This window comes from Macrobrachium rosenbergii, chromosome 48 (assembly GCF_040412425.1).
Source record: "Macrobrachium rosenbergii isolate ZJJX-2024 chromosome 48, ASM4041242v1, whole genome shotgun sequence".
NCBI lineage: Eukaryota > Metazoa > Arthropoda > Malacostraca > Decapoda > Palaemonidae > Macrobrachium > Macrobrachium rosenbergii.
The window spans coordinates 49,601,477-49,617,665 of NC_089788.1; the positions used below are offsets into that span (position 1 = coordinate 49,601,477).

General features: G+C 41.5%; 1 protein-coding gene across 13 annotated transcripts in view; it reads right to left on the reverse strand.

Annotated features, from left to right (window-relative positions):
- Nucleotides 1-9,890: 9,890 nt before the first annotated feature.
- LOC136831376 (uncharacterized) overlaps nt 9,891-16,189 on the reverse strand; it is a 1,849,518-nt gene continuing 1,843,219 nt past the window's right edge. For 11 of the 13 annotated variants that reach the window (XR_010850855.1, XR_010850856.1, XR_010850858.1 and 8 more), the window contains one exon: nt 9,891-12,673. Coding sequence is in view for 3 of the 13 variants with exons in the window: in XM_067091724.1 (XP_066947825.1) it covers nt 12,660-12,673 (14 nt within the window). In the remaining 10 variants the exon portion in view is untranslated. The remainder of the gene's footprint in view (nt 12,674-16,189) is intronic. The other 2 variants (XM_067091723.1, XM_067091725.1) reach the window with 2 other exon arrangements.

Consider the following 16,189-nt stretch of genomic DNA (forward strand, 5'->3'; position numbering starts at 1 on the left):
AGAAGAACCAATGACTACAGAAGAGGAATTCTCATCGATCTCCCGACCTGCGTTCTCAACATTCTTCCTACGGCGACCCCTGTCAAAACTGCCCTCGCAAGCACAACGCAGGACAGTGCCCAGCCTCGGGTGCCACCTGCAATAACTGTGGACGCACAGGTCATTGGCCCCGATCTCAGAAATGCCCTGCTAAGGATACCCAGTGCAGTGCCTGCCAGAAACAGGGACACTTCGTGAAGATGTGCAGGTCTGCCAAGACAAATCGGACTGGATCTACAGCTTCATCACCAACACCAAGTGGACACCAGCCCTCATCACCTACCAAGCCAAACTCCAACTGCCGTCTCGTGGGTGCCAACTCTAATAACGAGTCCCCTACACCAGTCACTGTCTCCCTGTCATTCGGTGACATCTCATCGCATCTCCAGCTAATCCCCGACACAGGAGCAGACATTACAGTGATTGGCACCACGCACCTGGGTGCACTCCACATACCCAGGTCAAAACTTTTACCTCCACCCTTGACGGATGTCATGACTGCAGACGGATCTCCCATGCCACCAGCTGTGGGATGTTTCCAAGCAACACTTTGCCTTGGCAACAAGTCATGTGTAGCGACTATACATGTTCACGAGGATATCCAGACTGCCCTTCTCTCCCGTGGACATTGCCAAGCCCTTGCTATAGTGTCACCAGAATTCCCAAAGCCCATTCTGAAGGTTACACATGTCAACAGGTGTGCCCAGATTCCTGACTCTGCCATGACATCACCTGCAGCTGCTAAGGATTATTTTCTCCGCCACTTCAACGATGTACTTGTATCCAAGGCAGATCTGCAGACTCAGCCACTAAAGAAGATGACAGGTCATCCAATGCGGATCCACCTGAAACCTGGTGCTACATCTTTCGCTGTACATATGCCCAGGCCCATTCCGTTCGCCCTCAGGGATCAAGTAAAAGAAGAACTTGACTCCTTAGTACAACAAGGAATCATCACGCCCGTAGGCGACGAACCCTCCGAATGGTGCCACCCCATGGTCCTGGTACCCAAGGACAAAGGTGTCCGCATCACTGTGGATTACACCCACTTAAATTCTCAAGTTGCCCGCCCAACACATCCATCGCCGACACCCCATGATGCCATCCGCAACATCTCTCCTACTGCGAAGTATTTCACAACAGCGGATGCCCTCCATGGCTATTGGCAGATGGAGTTGGCAGAGGAAGATCGCCATCTGACCACGTTCATAACCCCGTACGGAAGGTTTCAGCACTGCCGTGGCCTGATGGGTTCGCAGCGACGGGTGATGCCTACTGCCTCCGTGGAGATATGGCTCTACAAGGTATCCCCAACTGTGTGAAGGTTATAGATGACATCCTTATATCAGACGAGGATCTCCCTTCCCACCTGCAACACATAAACCAAATGCTGACCAGGTGCCGTAAATACGGCATTACCCTCAATAAGGAAAAGTTCACCGTAGCTGCCCCTCAAGTTAAATTCTGTGGGTATGTCTTATCACCTGACGGCATCGCAGCAGACCCTGACAAGGTATCTGCCATACGTGACTTCCCCACGCCTTCCAATGTCACAGACATCAGGTCGTTTATGGGTCTCGTAAACCAACTTGCCGACTTCACCCCAGATATCTCATCAGCAGCACAGCCTCTACGCCCGCTCATGAGCCCGAAACGCTCATTTATCTGGACGCCTGACCATGAGCAAGCATTTAAGAATGTCAAGAAAGCTCTAACTTCACCACCAGTCCTGGCACCTTTCAACCCAGCCTCGCCCGTGATCCTGCAGACAGATGCCTCACGCTTGTATGGCCTTGGCTATGCCCTACTTCAGGACAACGGCCACGGTCGGATGCGTCTCGTCCAGTGTGGCTCCCGTTTCCTTACAGATACGGAAACCCGATATGCCACTATAGAGCTGGAGCTACTTGCAGTCACTTGGGCCATGGCTAAGTGCCGCCTATACCTATCTGGACTTCAGCATTTCACTGTGATGACTGACTATCGCCCCTTGATTCCTATCCTCAACCACTACACCCTGGATGCCATTGAGAATCCACGCCTGCAACGCCTCAAGATGAAAGTGGCCCCCTACATCTTCACTGCAGTATGGCGCGCAGGGAAACAGCTCTGCATACCAGACGCCCTGTCTCGCTCCCCGACCAGTCGCCCCACACCCGAAGATGAGGAAGACAGCACCACCTCAACTGCCCATGTCAGGCACATCGTCACCAGCACTGCCATTTCCACCGACAATCAGAGAACTGGACCCATCATCGAAGAAGACAGGACCCTACAGGAACTCCGCACTGCTGCATCTCAGGATCAAGACTACAGTCGCCTTGCCCAATATGTCTCCAATGGCTTCCCCACCAACCGCTACGACCTCCATGTCTCCGCCCTCCCATATTGAAAGCTGCGAGATAGCCTTTACACAGATGGAGAGTTAGTGTTATATGGGCCCAGGATCATCATACCTGCAGCTCTCCGTAGACGCACCTTGGCTCGCCTCCATGATAGCCACCGAGGAATGGAAGCTACTCGACGTCGTGCAAGACAGAGTATTTTGGCCAGGCATCGATGCTGACATAAAGAATACAGTAGAAGCTTGCAATGCTTGCCAACAGCTTCTCCCCAGTCAGCAACAGGAACCCTACATGTGCGACGACCACCTTAACCGGCCCTTCGAAAGTGTGTCAGCCGACTTCCTTCAAGTTGCAGGGAAGGCATTCCTTGTTATAGCTGATAGACTTTCAGGCTGGCCTGTGATTGTCCCCTGTGGAAGCGACACGACTGCAGCTAGACTCACAAGAATGTTTTGTGTCTACTTCCGTGAAGTTGGTGTCCCACTCCGCTTACGGACGGACGGAGGACCCCCATTCTCCAGCCAAGACTTCAAGCGATTCACCGAACGCTGGGGAGTGAGGCATATCATCACTTCCCCGCATTACCCTCAGTCCAATGGACATGCGGAAGCAGCAGTAAAAGCAGCCAAGCATCTCATTATGACGACAGCCCCATCTGGGAATATAGATTGCGAAGATTTCGATGGAGGACTGCTGGAGCTTCGGAACACTCCGACCCCTGCTGGACGCTCCCCTGCGCAGATTCTCTATGGCCACCCTCTCCGCACCTGTGTTCCGGCCCACCCGTTATCATTCACGGAAGAGTGGCAAACTAAGACTGAGGATTACGACCGTCGTACTGCTGCCCGCGTCGACCAAGCCACAAGCCGCTACAATTCTCATGCCCACCCTCTAACCAGGCTCACCATTGGCCAGCAAGTCAGGATACAGGACGCCAAGACGCTATGATGGGACAAGGTTGGCATCGTGATGGGCCATGGCAGGTCAAGACAGTACGAGGTGCGCCTTCCTAGTGGCCGTGTTTGGTTCTGAAACAGAAGACAGCCAAGTGCCTAACACGAGTGATGACCCTTTCCCCCAAGTCCCTGCATCCCCTTGCTTCGGCCAGGAAAACGGGCCTTCACTCGGCACCCCCAGTGCCCCTCATCGTTCACCCCGACTCGCTGAAAGAAGTTCTTGTTCCGCTCGAGATGGTGCTACGAGCGTAAAGGGGAGAGGAGGTGTATAGATATCAAATATATGTATTCATGTACACTTTCATTATTATCATTTTACAGGAATAAGTACAGTATGTTTATGTTACCTTTAATATTCTATTCATGCCTAACCATTTATACGTTCTTATAAATACTGTAAGATCACTGGCTGAATTATGCAACGTGGCAACATTGTATTTTAGCAGACAATACTTTTGTCTTTCCCGTGGTCACTGACGAGTGACGAGCATCGGATCTCATCCTCCGCTCTCACGTTTGTATACGTCTTTTCATTAAATGGGAGTGGAAAGAATCTACTTTTTCATTCATCACCTTTCAGTGTGAAGACATTACATGTCGCAGTGAGACATCACATTACAGGTTCAACAAGGGAAACTTCTCAAACCCATCAATTCCTTCCAGTAAAACACTGTAGTCTCATTATTTAAAGGCAGTACCCATTTTAAAACGATTGGTTGAACAACAAAAGTAATGATCCTGTCAATATAGGTACTTAATGGCCTTATGCATTCTTAATACCTTCATACAGATGAAATATTTCATTACCACTATTGAAACTGCTTGGTAATAAGCATTCTTTCTACAATATCAGATTACCTTGTAATTGTTTAACTGTATTTTTGAACAGTCTTCAAATAAATTTTATCAAGGAATTGGGCGGTACTTGCTATCTGAACAGTTGATTATGAATTGAGGTAGTGATTAGTGTTGGCCAACAGTGTGGCTTTATGACGAGTTTTAACTTCTTTTCAACTGAAATATTTCTTTATAGATATTGGAATGCAGTTGGATTCTTTGATGACTAGCCAATTCTTCAGGCGTTTGTGATCTTTTTTGACTGTCCATATGCATTGGATATCAGAGTATACAGTGATGCGTACCACACCCCCCCGTGAATAGCTAAAATCTGCAAGTACTTAAAACCCCTCTAAAAATACTTAGAACTGCCCATTTTCATAGTTTAATCACAAGAAAAACCCTGTAAAAATGCTTATACCTGAGTATTTTGATAGTTTTATCACAAAAAGTGCATTTATTCATGAAAATTATATGAAAATACAGTAATTAGTAAATATTTCTCAGTGAAAAATACCGCGAATGGGTGAATTTTCCGAGAAATGGCTAGATATGTTCCACACAGAAACCCGTGAATGTGTGAGCCCGTGAATCATGAGAACGCGAATACGGGGGTTTACTGTGTAAGAGCCCGACACCGTCTCTTCCAGACACATGTGTGTTTGTGCGTTCATCAATCGCCATCCATCGGAGTGAACAAGACAAAACAAGAGTATCTCGTTTTCTTTCTCTAACAGAACGCGACTTCAACCATACAATATTTCCGTCTGTTTCTCCCTAACCATTGTTGTCTCGATTTGTGTACAATCACCATTGCTTGCATTGCCATGAAAGCATTCTAATCATGTACTCATAATGTTCCACAAAAGGATCCAGCTGACCCAAGATGACGACCCACACGCCGACAGACCCTTCGCCGCCTCACTGCTTCCCGCCGTTCCTGAGTTCTCAGTAGAAGTCTGACCCTCCGAGATGACCCACCCCACCACCGGAGCCCTGGATGCCTCCTCCAGGAAACCTGAAGCCGCCCCCACACTCGTACTGGACGAGCTGACCAACGAAAGATCAGCCAACGTCATCCTTCAGCCTGCTGCCGCCCCTCTCGAGCTGGCTACCAAGGATCAGCCGCCGTCATCCTTCAGCCCTCGAGCTGGCCACCGAAGGATCATCTGACGTCACCCTTCAACCCGCCCCCGTCCTCATCGAGCTCCTGCCGGCCGGCGCCGCCCTTCAGCTTCCTACCCACCCCAGCCCAAGCCCTTCGAGCCAACTACAATTGTCGGCAAGACAATTTCCGCTTCGATGCCTCGCTTGTGGGGGGGAGCATTGTAAGAGCCCATCACCCCGACGCCGCCTCTTTCAAACACAACTGCACCACACCCTCCACCTGAGCAGTCGTCTCCGCAGCCGTGCCGACTAATCAGACGTTACCCACGTCTTGGGGGAGAGTATTTGTAAGAGCCCGACGCCGTCTCCTCCAAACAGGTGTGTTCGTGCGTTCGTCAGTCGTCATCCATCTGAATGAACAAGACAAAACAAGAGCATCTCGTTTTCTTTCTCTAATGGAACACTACTTCAACCACACAATATTTCCGTCTGTTTCTCCCTAACCATTGTTGTCTCGATTTGTGTACAATCACCATTACTTGCATTGCCATGCAAGCATTCTAAGCATGTACTCATAATGTTCCACTGAATCTTCTGTATCAAACTGTATGTATGTTTCTGTTTGTGAAGACGACAAATGTCTCGCCATTTCACATATATGCTACTGCATTGTATTCATTAATCTGTCTCGAATCTCATGCAATTGGCCATATGTAGAATTTTGTGGCCTTTCCATTGATATATGTTTCATCACTGTATGTTAATCGTGTCTCTCAATATCGCCATCTGTTTGTCTGCTGACAAACACAGATGCCCGAGTCTGTACCTCTGTTTTTACCTGTCTGTGAGTAGACGTTACTTTACCGCTCGCACGCATCAATAACATCTTCGAAGATTCTGTACATTAATCGCAGTAAGGAACTACCAATAAACCAGTTAACACCCAGCCAGTATGTCACTCAATCTCCAGTCCTTACACTGGTAGCGAACGCACGAACACACACGTGTTTGGAAGAGACGGTGTCGGGCTCTTACAAATGTATGCCTTCAGAATCATTTCTTTCACAAATTTATAATGAATTGGGTGTTTACATCCAATAGTAGATGGTTATAAACCTACAGCAAATACCTTTCATAAACCATGGTCTCAGGCTGACATTTGGTGATGCCAACTTGTCAAAAATTGACAGAAGTTGGCATTACTGTGCAGTACTTCAAATCCTTATTTTCCAATTTGTGATAAGTTCTTGTTTTTGCATTTATATATTTTTTCAGCCTGTGGTTTGGCTTTGTCTTTGATTTCCAAACTACTTTCACTAAAGTACTGCCTGATTCCCTTTTTCCAGTTCGGTGTCAGTGACCCCGGTAGTTGTGATGCCAGGTAACCCACAATAAATCAGTCCTTCTTTCCAGACCCCAGTAATTTCTTCCATGTTGGTAGAAAATGTTATCATAAATGTTGTCATTGATTGGTTTATGTCTTGAATTTCTACAGTATGCATTCAGTGAAGTTTCATGATACTTGGCCAACCCTATCCATTCTGTCGTCAGGTAAGTATCATGGCCAACCCTATCCATTCTGTCTTCAGGTAAGTAATCTATTTGAAAATGGTTCTGACTTTTGCACTCATCTTTAAAAACACATTTGAATTTCACAATGTCTGATTCGATATTTACAAAATTTTACTTACCCAGTAGCTAATTTACATTTTTATAACAATTCTGACAGGAACTGTGGTAACCAGCTATTAACTGTTTAAACCAAAGTGCAGTTACAGTGCATGTATATACATATATATAGTTTTAAAATAGGAGTGCAGAATATATACATTTTACCATTTATTGCCCAAATACCTGATGGAAGACTTAATACACAAATTCTCGTTTGAACCACTGATACTGTACTAGCTTATCCAGTAATTATTAGGATCTACTCCCAACATTATTACCAGGTTAGCAGTATTGGGCAAACTTTATTCATTGATAATTCATCAGTCGTATTAGTGGACTGTATGAAGAATGACTGGTCTAAAAGAACGAGGGTAAAGATCCCAAGAGGTGCCATACTTGGACCTCTCACCAAGGAGACCTCAGGTTATCTGTTTTGTGGTTTTGGGTTATAGTACATCTTTTCTCAGATTTTGGTTTCAGGATCAAATGATAATCCCTTAAAAGCTGTCTGGTGAAATTGTCATATACTTTGATGTTTCTGGGCCCAAAATCATGTTTTCATCTGTGCAACAAATAAGGAAACCCAGCACATCTCTCTTGGAAAAGTACTGTTTTCTTTTAAAATTATAATTAGATATAATGTAGGTATTATGTTTAGAAATGAATTTCTATCACCAGAAATAAATTTCTCTAATTCTTTATTGGCCGGCCGGAGATTCGAACGCGGGCCCTGCAGAGTGCTACCCGAGAACGGTACCGACCAGTCCAACCCAGAACTCCCAACTTCTTTGGTCCTTTTATCAAATTTTTCAGTTCTAAGACATTTTTATTATATATTAGCAATGTATAGTTATATGAAGTAGGCAAAAATGGCTTCTTTGGTTACATAGATCATATTTTTGGGAGCTTTCATAGTGCTTTTCAGTCTTATGTGCTGCAACTTATCTTTTTGTAATATGACAGTTTTCATTATCTGATGTGGAATAATTATTTGAAGGTCTTGGAACTCAGCCAAGATACATGTTTTGTCTATTGGATTGTGTTTTTGTAGAGTTTTAGATTCATTTACGTGGCAGTACAAAGTTTAACATCTTTCATAGTGTATCAGTATAATAGTGTGATAATTTAGGAATTTTTGTATGAATATTAAAAATAATGGTGGTGCTGTGCATTTGTGGGCTCTGTAATGTGTCTACAGTGCCAAGTACATTTCATATTCAGGAAAGAACGGCATGTTTGAATATTGACTGGGTATGAAAATTGTAGATAGCTTAGACTATTATGGAAAAGACAATTTAATGTGAAAATATCTCATTGCACATATAATTTTTGTGTGCAGATTTGGGTTAACTCATTTCACCTGTAATGACTAACAAAAATGGATGTCCACTGTGGGAAATGTAGCAATCAGTGTCTAGACCGTAAGATCAGGGTAGGTTGCTGTGACCTGGGGCTGCGCAGTCCCTGTGGGGAATACTGATGAAGAGGATGAAAATAAGTAAGGCTCAGTATGTAGAGAAGTACTGTTGTGATTTACAATCACCTTGGTCAGAGGGGAGATAATTTTTCCAATTTTTTAGGCAGGATAAGGCAACCTTGGTTTGAATTTGGATGCATCTCTGTACTCCACCCTCCCCCCATAGTCGGGTAGAATATGGCACCACGGAGTTAAGTTAGGATGCATATTTGTATTTCGCTTGTTTGTTAGCCCTACCCTAAAACCCATTTCCTACTGTAGTCCTGCATTATAGGTAGCATTTACCAAAATGTCCTTTAGCATGATATGTTTTCTCTGTTATATGATGTTTTGTAAATGTTAGTGGTTTGACTGCTTTTCCTCCATGAAAATGCCATGCTACTTAAACTAATACTAGTTTAGATTTAACTTACGAATTTGATAAAAGACACGAATTTGATAAAAGACACTGCATGGAAAAGATAACTTTCATCATCTCCAACTCTGCATGGGGAGTTGGGCTTCATTAGTGATATGTGAACAGCATTGATAATGCACTGTTATAGCTGGCATTAAGTTCATCAATATTATCAGTGATGATAGAGGGAGAGGTAGTGTTTGTTTTTAACTTGATGCTTAGAACTTACATATTTTTGTTTTCCTGAATAGCTTCCTTATCGACAGCTTTTGACAGAAGTGTTGTGGCCCAGAGTGCCAAATAATTGAGACCTTAAATTATGTTTAGTGTACTCAACCAAATGTTGAATGCATTATGTGTTTTTTACTTCCATTTGCATTTGTTCTGACAATACACCATTTTAAAACCATGGTATACTTTACTGCATGAATGTTTATTATAAACCCCAGCATCTCTTAAATTTTATTGAGCTTATGATACTGAACCATTTAGAAATAATTTAAATTCCAAGATTAACCATTTCAGTCTTGTATTTTCTGTTTGGGTAAGTTTTTCCTTATGCATAAATCAGCTTTTTCCTCCTGAAAACATTCAATCCTTCCAAGTAAGCCATTAAAAGTGTAAAGATTAAGGATTTCTGTTAGGTTATTATGGTTTACATGGAATTATAGAAGTTAAAGAAAAGCTTGAAATCGCATATACTGTAACTGGTATCGCATTTTTGCTCTTTGTCACCACTGTAATTTATTCATGTTCAGATGTCACTTGCTGTCAAAGTATATGATGGGGGCAAAAATAGGAAATATCTTAAAACACAATACTGCTCTGAACACAGAAATATCTGAAAACACCATAATGCTCTGAACATAGAAAATACCATAATATCTAAAGAACACAATTTCAGCTATGATTGGGGAAAAAATAGGAAATACCAGTGAACACCATAAATCAATCCCATGATCACAGTATTACAGCATAACGTATTTTAAATTCTAAGTTTCAGTTTGAATTTGAGGTTCAATGGTATTCTGAAAGAGGTGTGGAAAAGAAAAGGAGAACCATAGTTAGCTACATCTTTTAATTTTTTAATAGTTGTACATTTGTCTGGTAAACAGTATTGTCTACATTGTCATCCACTATGAAATGAAATATAGAAATCCACAATATACAGAAATAACTAGTTCACAAACTTTACCAGCTGAATCAATCTGCCCATGTATGGATATAATAAACCAAGGATCCTCCACTGATTCGCTTACACCCCTGTAGTATGTGCATCGTCCTCCATGCCTGAGCACCTTGCTTGTGAGTGCCGTCCTTCACAAGAAAGGGTCTCAGGGAATGGATGGCGAGCTCTCTGTTGCAGGATTTGCTGGTATATCAATGTTCTTGAGCTGCAAAAGTCAAAGTATAAAATATTAGTCTTAAAGATATCTGAAATTTCATAGAGTTCTTTTAACCCTTAAAAGTTTTAATAGGATTATATTTGGATAAATTTCTTAAACTGTTTGACTTATTTGTAACATCTGATAAATTTCATAAATTGTTTGACTTGTTTGTATCATAGGAAGTTGCATGAGCTGCAAAGTCAATAAACAGAGTTTAGGATATCTATAATGTTCAAAATTCAAAGATCTAAAGTAAATTATAAAAATTTGTAGTTTAATTTCATGTATTGCATGGCGTGATCAGTACCAAATGAAGCATTGTTAACAACCTTTACTTCGTTAAGGCTCAATAAATTAAAACTTACCAATACGTTCAATAACTGCTAGCACATTATATAGATTGTTGTGAATATGGCTACATGGCTGGTCTATTATGGTTTTGGTAAATACATTTTTCAGCAATTACCTTTACTAGTAAGTAAATATGATACTCTAGGTAATATACTTGACTCATTGCTGGTGGCCCTAGATCTGCTTGTTATTCCCAATGACATTAGTACTGGTATATATACTGTATATATATGTATAGTAATATAAGTAGTGGATTTGTGAGTGTGTCTGTCAATCTGAAGCTGAATAGAGCTCTTGCATTATGATCTAACCTGCTTGTGACATGTATTCCAACTAGTGTTAGATATTGATGTAACAAAGATACAAGAACTAAAGAGCTCTACCAAGTTTCAAGTTTAGTTTGGGTATATCTGCCTATACTCCAGATAAACAAGATTTACAACACAGTTGTGCAGTGTGTGAGAGCAAGTAGTATGGTTATAACAGTGGAAAATGTCTGACGAGGAAGGTGTTAAGACTAGGACTATGCAGGCCAAGTACACAGCGTGAAAATTTGAAGGTGAACCAGTGGAAGTAATAAAAACTGAAAGCCCACAAACAGGCCTGTATAAATGAATGAAGTTGATGTGAAGATTTCAAAATGAAAACAGATGTGATTTCGAGCACACACAGAGAGAGAGAGAGAATAAAAAATTTGAAAGGCAGAATAAGAAAGAACTTGTGGCAACATCAAAAATAAATTGTGGCTACAATACAAGAAGAGAACTATTAAGATACAAAGTGAGAAGATACAAAGTGAGAAGCATCAAGAAACTATTAGCCAATTGAAAAGAGATTAGGAATATGTGATGTGAAACATTATAACTAAAAAGATACTGACGAGTTAAGGGAGTGGTACAATTTGTCTAAGGCAAACTGCAGAATGTGAATCAAGCTATTACACAAAACCAGAGACAGTTTATGTCAGTCTACAAGTGCAACCTGAGGACTTTGCTACAGTGAAGGTGACAGCTGAAAAGCATGCTGATACACTGAGAATGGCTTGTGTAGTGATGCATATAAAAGCTGAAACCAGAAAACATTCTAATTACACAACCACTCTGCATCCATCCCCAGGAGCTGCTCCACAGATGCCAAGGGAGGTGCAACATACCCTGGACAAGCAACCAGTAGTTAACTATAGGCGTAACTTTAGTAGTTAGGTTTAATCCTTCTACATTCACATCAGCTAGATCTAGAACACAATTTGTATTTGCAGCAGTTTCTAGTAATGGTGTACAAGTCAAATTTTTGAGATGGAAACAACTGGTTCCTTATCTGGCTCTAGATATGTCAAGTCCTGTATAGCTGAAGTGCAGAAATGAAAGACTGAATAGAATGTGTGCAATCTCTCAAGTTTGCACTGAAGATCTTTCTGCATCCGGCCAGAGTTACTCAAAAATTATTAGAAACACTGATGCCAAGACTGAAGTATTCAGAGAAAGGTTAAAAGAATAAGGAACAGAGATTTGACTCTGCAAGCGTTAACACTTTTGGAAACAGCAGCATCTTGGACTATTCCAAATTTATCTCTTGGAAGCAAAAAGAAATGTCCTTCTCAAAGACTAGTGTACCAACTCAGTGGTAGGGACAGCCTTCCAATCCAGATGAAGCAGGCTATACTATCCACTCCTCAAAGCCTTTGCAAAGGCACTAGTCTTGAGTCTCGTCAAGCAGAAGAGAAACTCTGGCAGGAAACTCAACTCCCATTGTTAGTTCACAAGTTTGTACAGGAGTGGAAGGATGTACAAGATGAAATAATTACAAGTAAAGAATAACTTTGAGCTGTTTGATGAAAACATGAAGGCCACACAAGCTAGAGCAAGTATCAAGAAATTTAAAGGTAACAGGATTTAGCTGTATAACCAACCCTCTTACTAATTTGTTGAGTAGTTGATGTGTGGTCTTAGTCTATGTTGAATTTTTGGATTTAGTTACACTACTGATAAAACAGGATTTGTAACAATATTTTATTATATTAGGTTTTACTTAACTTCCAATTTTATGTTGATTGTAGTGATGCGTTGCTTGTAGTGCATCTCAATTTTCACTTCAACTACAATATCCTGAAAAAGTATAACAAAATTATTAAAACATCCCAAAAAAGTATAGCAAAATTATTAAAACTGAAAAAGAAACATTTTTTTTACCCAGCAAAATTAATTTTAAATCTGGATTCTATGAAAATTGAAAATAGCGTGTTCAATTTCAGATGCCAGGATAGAATAGATACAGGAAGTTTATTTATTAAACTAAATTTAAAGGCCACAAAAATTATAAAAATGAGAAAGTTTTAATATGTTACATTAATAAAATCCTGTTCATGGGTCTTTTTCAATGACAAGGTTCAACTGACAGTTGTCTCGCTTCAGTGCTAGGTTCCTCCTTTTCCTTATGAGCTTGAAAAGGGATACCAAGACTCTTAATCTACTTTGTAGTATCAATATAAGTTGAGTAGGATCTGTGGATGGGAACCAGAGCCAAGCCTATGGGCATTAGTGATGTGGAAACAGCTGGTCTAAATTTTGACCAGGATCCCAGCAGTCTTCTTCATGGAGAAAGGGACATGGGTCTTTTTTCCCACCCTTCACTACATCTCAGGCCTCAGTCTGAAAGTCAGGCAATAGTAGGAGGGTCCAGGTAAGAGAGAGAGAGATGTTAAGGATGTCACCACCCCTTAGCTGATATCATGAGTAGGGGAATGCCCTTCACCATTAGGCTGTGTGGCAGAAATGGGGTGGAATCCCTGATAAGTTGTAAGACTGTACTAACCTTTGAAGGAACCTCCTCCTCCTGTGTGCAAATTCCATTCACAGCCTTTTCTCAGAGACTGTTCATGGCTTTTTCTCTGTGCAGAAATGAGGACAATGCTGAATAAATGACTGAAATATCCCAACATTTACTTTCAAGGAAGAAGTCAAACTGGGCTCAGAATAATTAGCAATTTGTCTCCTTTGAACTAGTGATGGTTTTCAATAGAGAGGGGGGAGACTTCAAGATTTCTGTGAACTTGTAGGATGCCTATTTCCATCATTAGGATTCCAAGAGGTACCTCTGCTTTGTAAAGAAGTCTTCTCGTATTTTAAAGACGTGTTTTAGACTACTGACAAACCCCAAAAGTGTTTACATGAGTGTTCACTATGGCAACTGCTTGGGCAAATTTTTATCGGATATTATGTCTTGGATGTGTCTCAACAACTGGTTGATCCCAGTGTACTTATAGGCACAGGTACTGTAGGATGGGAAGTGTGTACTCTGTCACAGTCTGGGAGAGTGATAGATTGGAAAATAATCAGATCTTATTCTCGGGCAGGACACCCAAGCATGCTGATCTATCTGGCATTGAGAAGTGTTTCACAGGCAATGATCAATCCAGGGGGACTATCAATATAGTTCATGTCTTGTTGGATTTCCCTGAGCTCTTCATCATCAAAGGAGAGAAGGTGCACACATGGACCACTCTTTTGCCACATATGTGTGGTTGAAGATTAACTGCTTTTGCACATCAACATTCTGGAAATGTGAACAGCATTTCTGCCTTGAAAGGATTTCAAGATCATGACAGCCAAGTGTTCCAGGATGGGAAAGCAGGACACTCGAACCTTTCTTGTTCAGCCAGATAGTGAACTGAACAATCACCAGCGTTCCCCAAATACTAACATGACTATGGTAGCATATGCCAACAAGCAAAGTGGGGGTACTATCTCACTCCCTCTCTAAGAGTTGGCAAGGCAAGTGTATTGGAGGGCACTTCAAGCCATCAAACTGAGCCAGAACGTGGTAGTAGATCATCTCATTCACCTAGAACAAGATTTAGAGACAGTGGCCCCTGTCCACTATGCAGCTTAACAAAAACAATACCCTCATTCTGCTCTACCATCCATGACCCATAGGTTGTGATAAGACCACCTTTCAGCACCAATGGTATAGTTAATCAACTACATCGGGGCTTGAAATAAATCTGTTGGCTCCTCTGACACAAGCCAAATGTTATCTAGATCTGTTGAATTTTTTGTCATGCAGAGAGGGGGAGAAAGATAGAAAGAGATAAGAGAGAATTCCATGGCCCACTGCTTTGGCAGTCCCAACTGCTGAAGTACAAGTGCAGTAAGTACCTTGTAATTCATGACTAGGGCTAACCCAGTAGCTCCAGGACTTCATATTGAGATGTCATATACCATGCACTGGTCCAAATCAGATGTCTGCCAAAGGGAGTGGGATCTTCTGTGGCTGGTGTCACAAGAAGGGATTCTCTCCACTTAGAGCCACAATTCAACATATCCTGATTTTCTCGTCTACCTCTGTTGAGACATCCTTCTCTCAGTCTCTGTGGTAAAGGGCCAATGCCCAGGTCTCTATTCTTAATGGCATGCATTTCTCTGAGTTGAGGTCTCCATGCTTATGAGTAGCTTCAGAGTACAATGTGAAGTTTGTGGACTTATGCCCTGAAGTCTTGCCTGAGGGAGGATTTGGATAGGACGAGTATGAAGCTCAAGGCTACTTTTCTTTAGCATTGGCAAAAAAAAAAAAAAAAAAAAAAATATGGCCATGAAAATTCTTAGTCATGGTTTAGCAGGAGAAATGGTTACTGCATACATTTCCTACTAAAGTTAAGGCATATTACCAAAAATTGCTGCTTAAGACTTTGCATTTGCATCACAGTAAACCCAAGCAAATTAAAACTTTGCCTGCAATTGTGACATTCAGGTTTCAGAAACTTTTACAGGAGGAATCTATGATACAAATAACTAATAGTGGGATAGAAAATGTCTTGTGTATAAAATTTAGTTTTAAGCAAACTACCTAATACTCTTTTAGCTGTATTCAAACTTGCTCATCATGACCAGTTTCCTCTCCTCAGGAGTTAACCTCAAAAAGAATGAACTCAGCACAGAAAAATTTCACTCCTCAAACTTAAATCCAAATCATCAATACCAGAACCATCTTGCATACATTGCACCATAAACACTGTTAACCCATTTGACTTCTGTTTTAAAGTTTTGACCATTTCTCCCACCCCCATAACCCAGCACTTTTCTGCCTTCCCTCTCCTCATAGGATTTAGCAAGAATATCTTATCTTTTCAAAATCTCTAATAAAAACCACCAATACCAAATCCTTTTCCATACTTCAGTTTATCCCCCCCCCCAATAGTTCGGTTGATAGGTGCAAGTATGGATAACTGCTATAACTGAGGCCTAGTACACCAACAGGGTTTGAAGACAGAACTGCTAATAAGCACTCAACACTCACTTTCAACCCTTAAAAGTCAATTAAACAATTAAAAAATTATAAAAAGTTAAAACTAGTCCCTAAATTAATATGAAACACTAGCAGGTTCTGTATTATCTCAAGTTGACAGATGGTAAGAAATAAATTGCTGTAAACTATAAGATAACTAAAATATGCTATCCCCAGTTCACTGCCCACCAAGAATCAAAAACCAGTACAAATAACCTGTAGAAAAATTCCTTTGGGTTATAAAAAAATATACTAGAACTTTTCAGTCCTGAGAGACTTGATATCTCGTGCAGTACATTTAGAAATGTCTGAGGCTTCAATATGGAACACCAGTTTCTCTG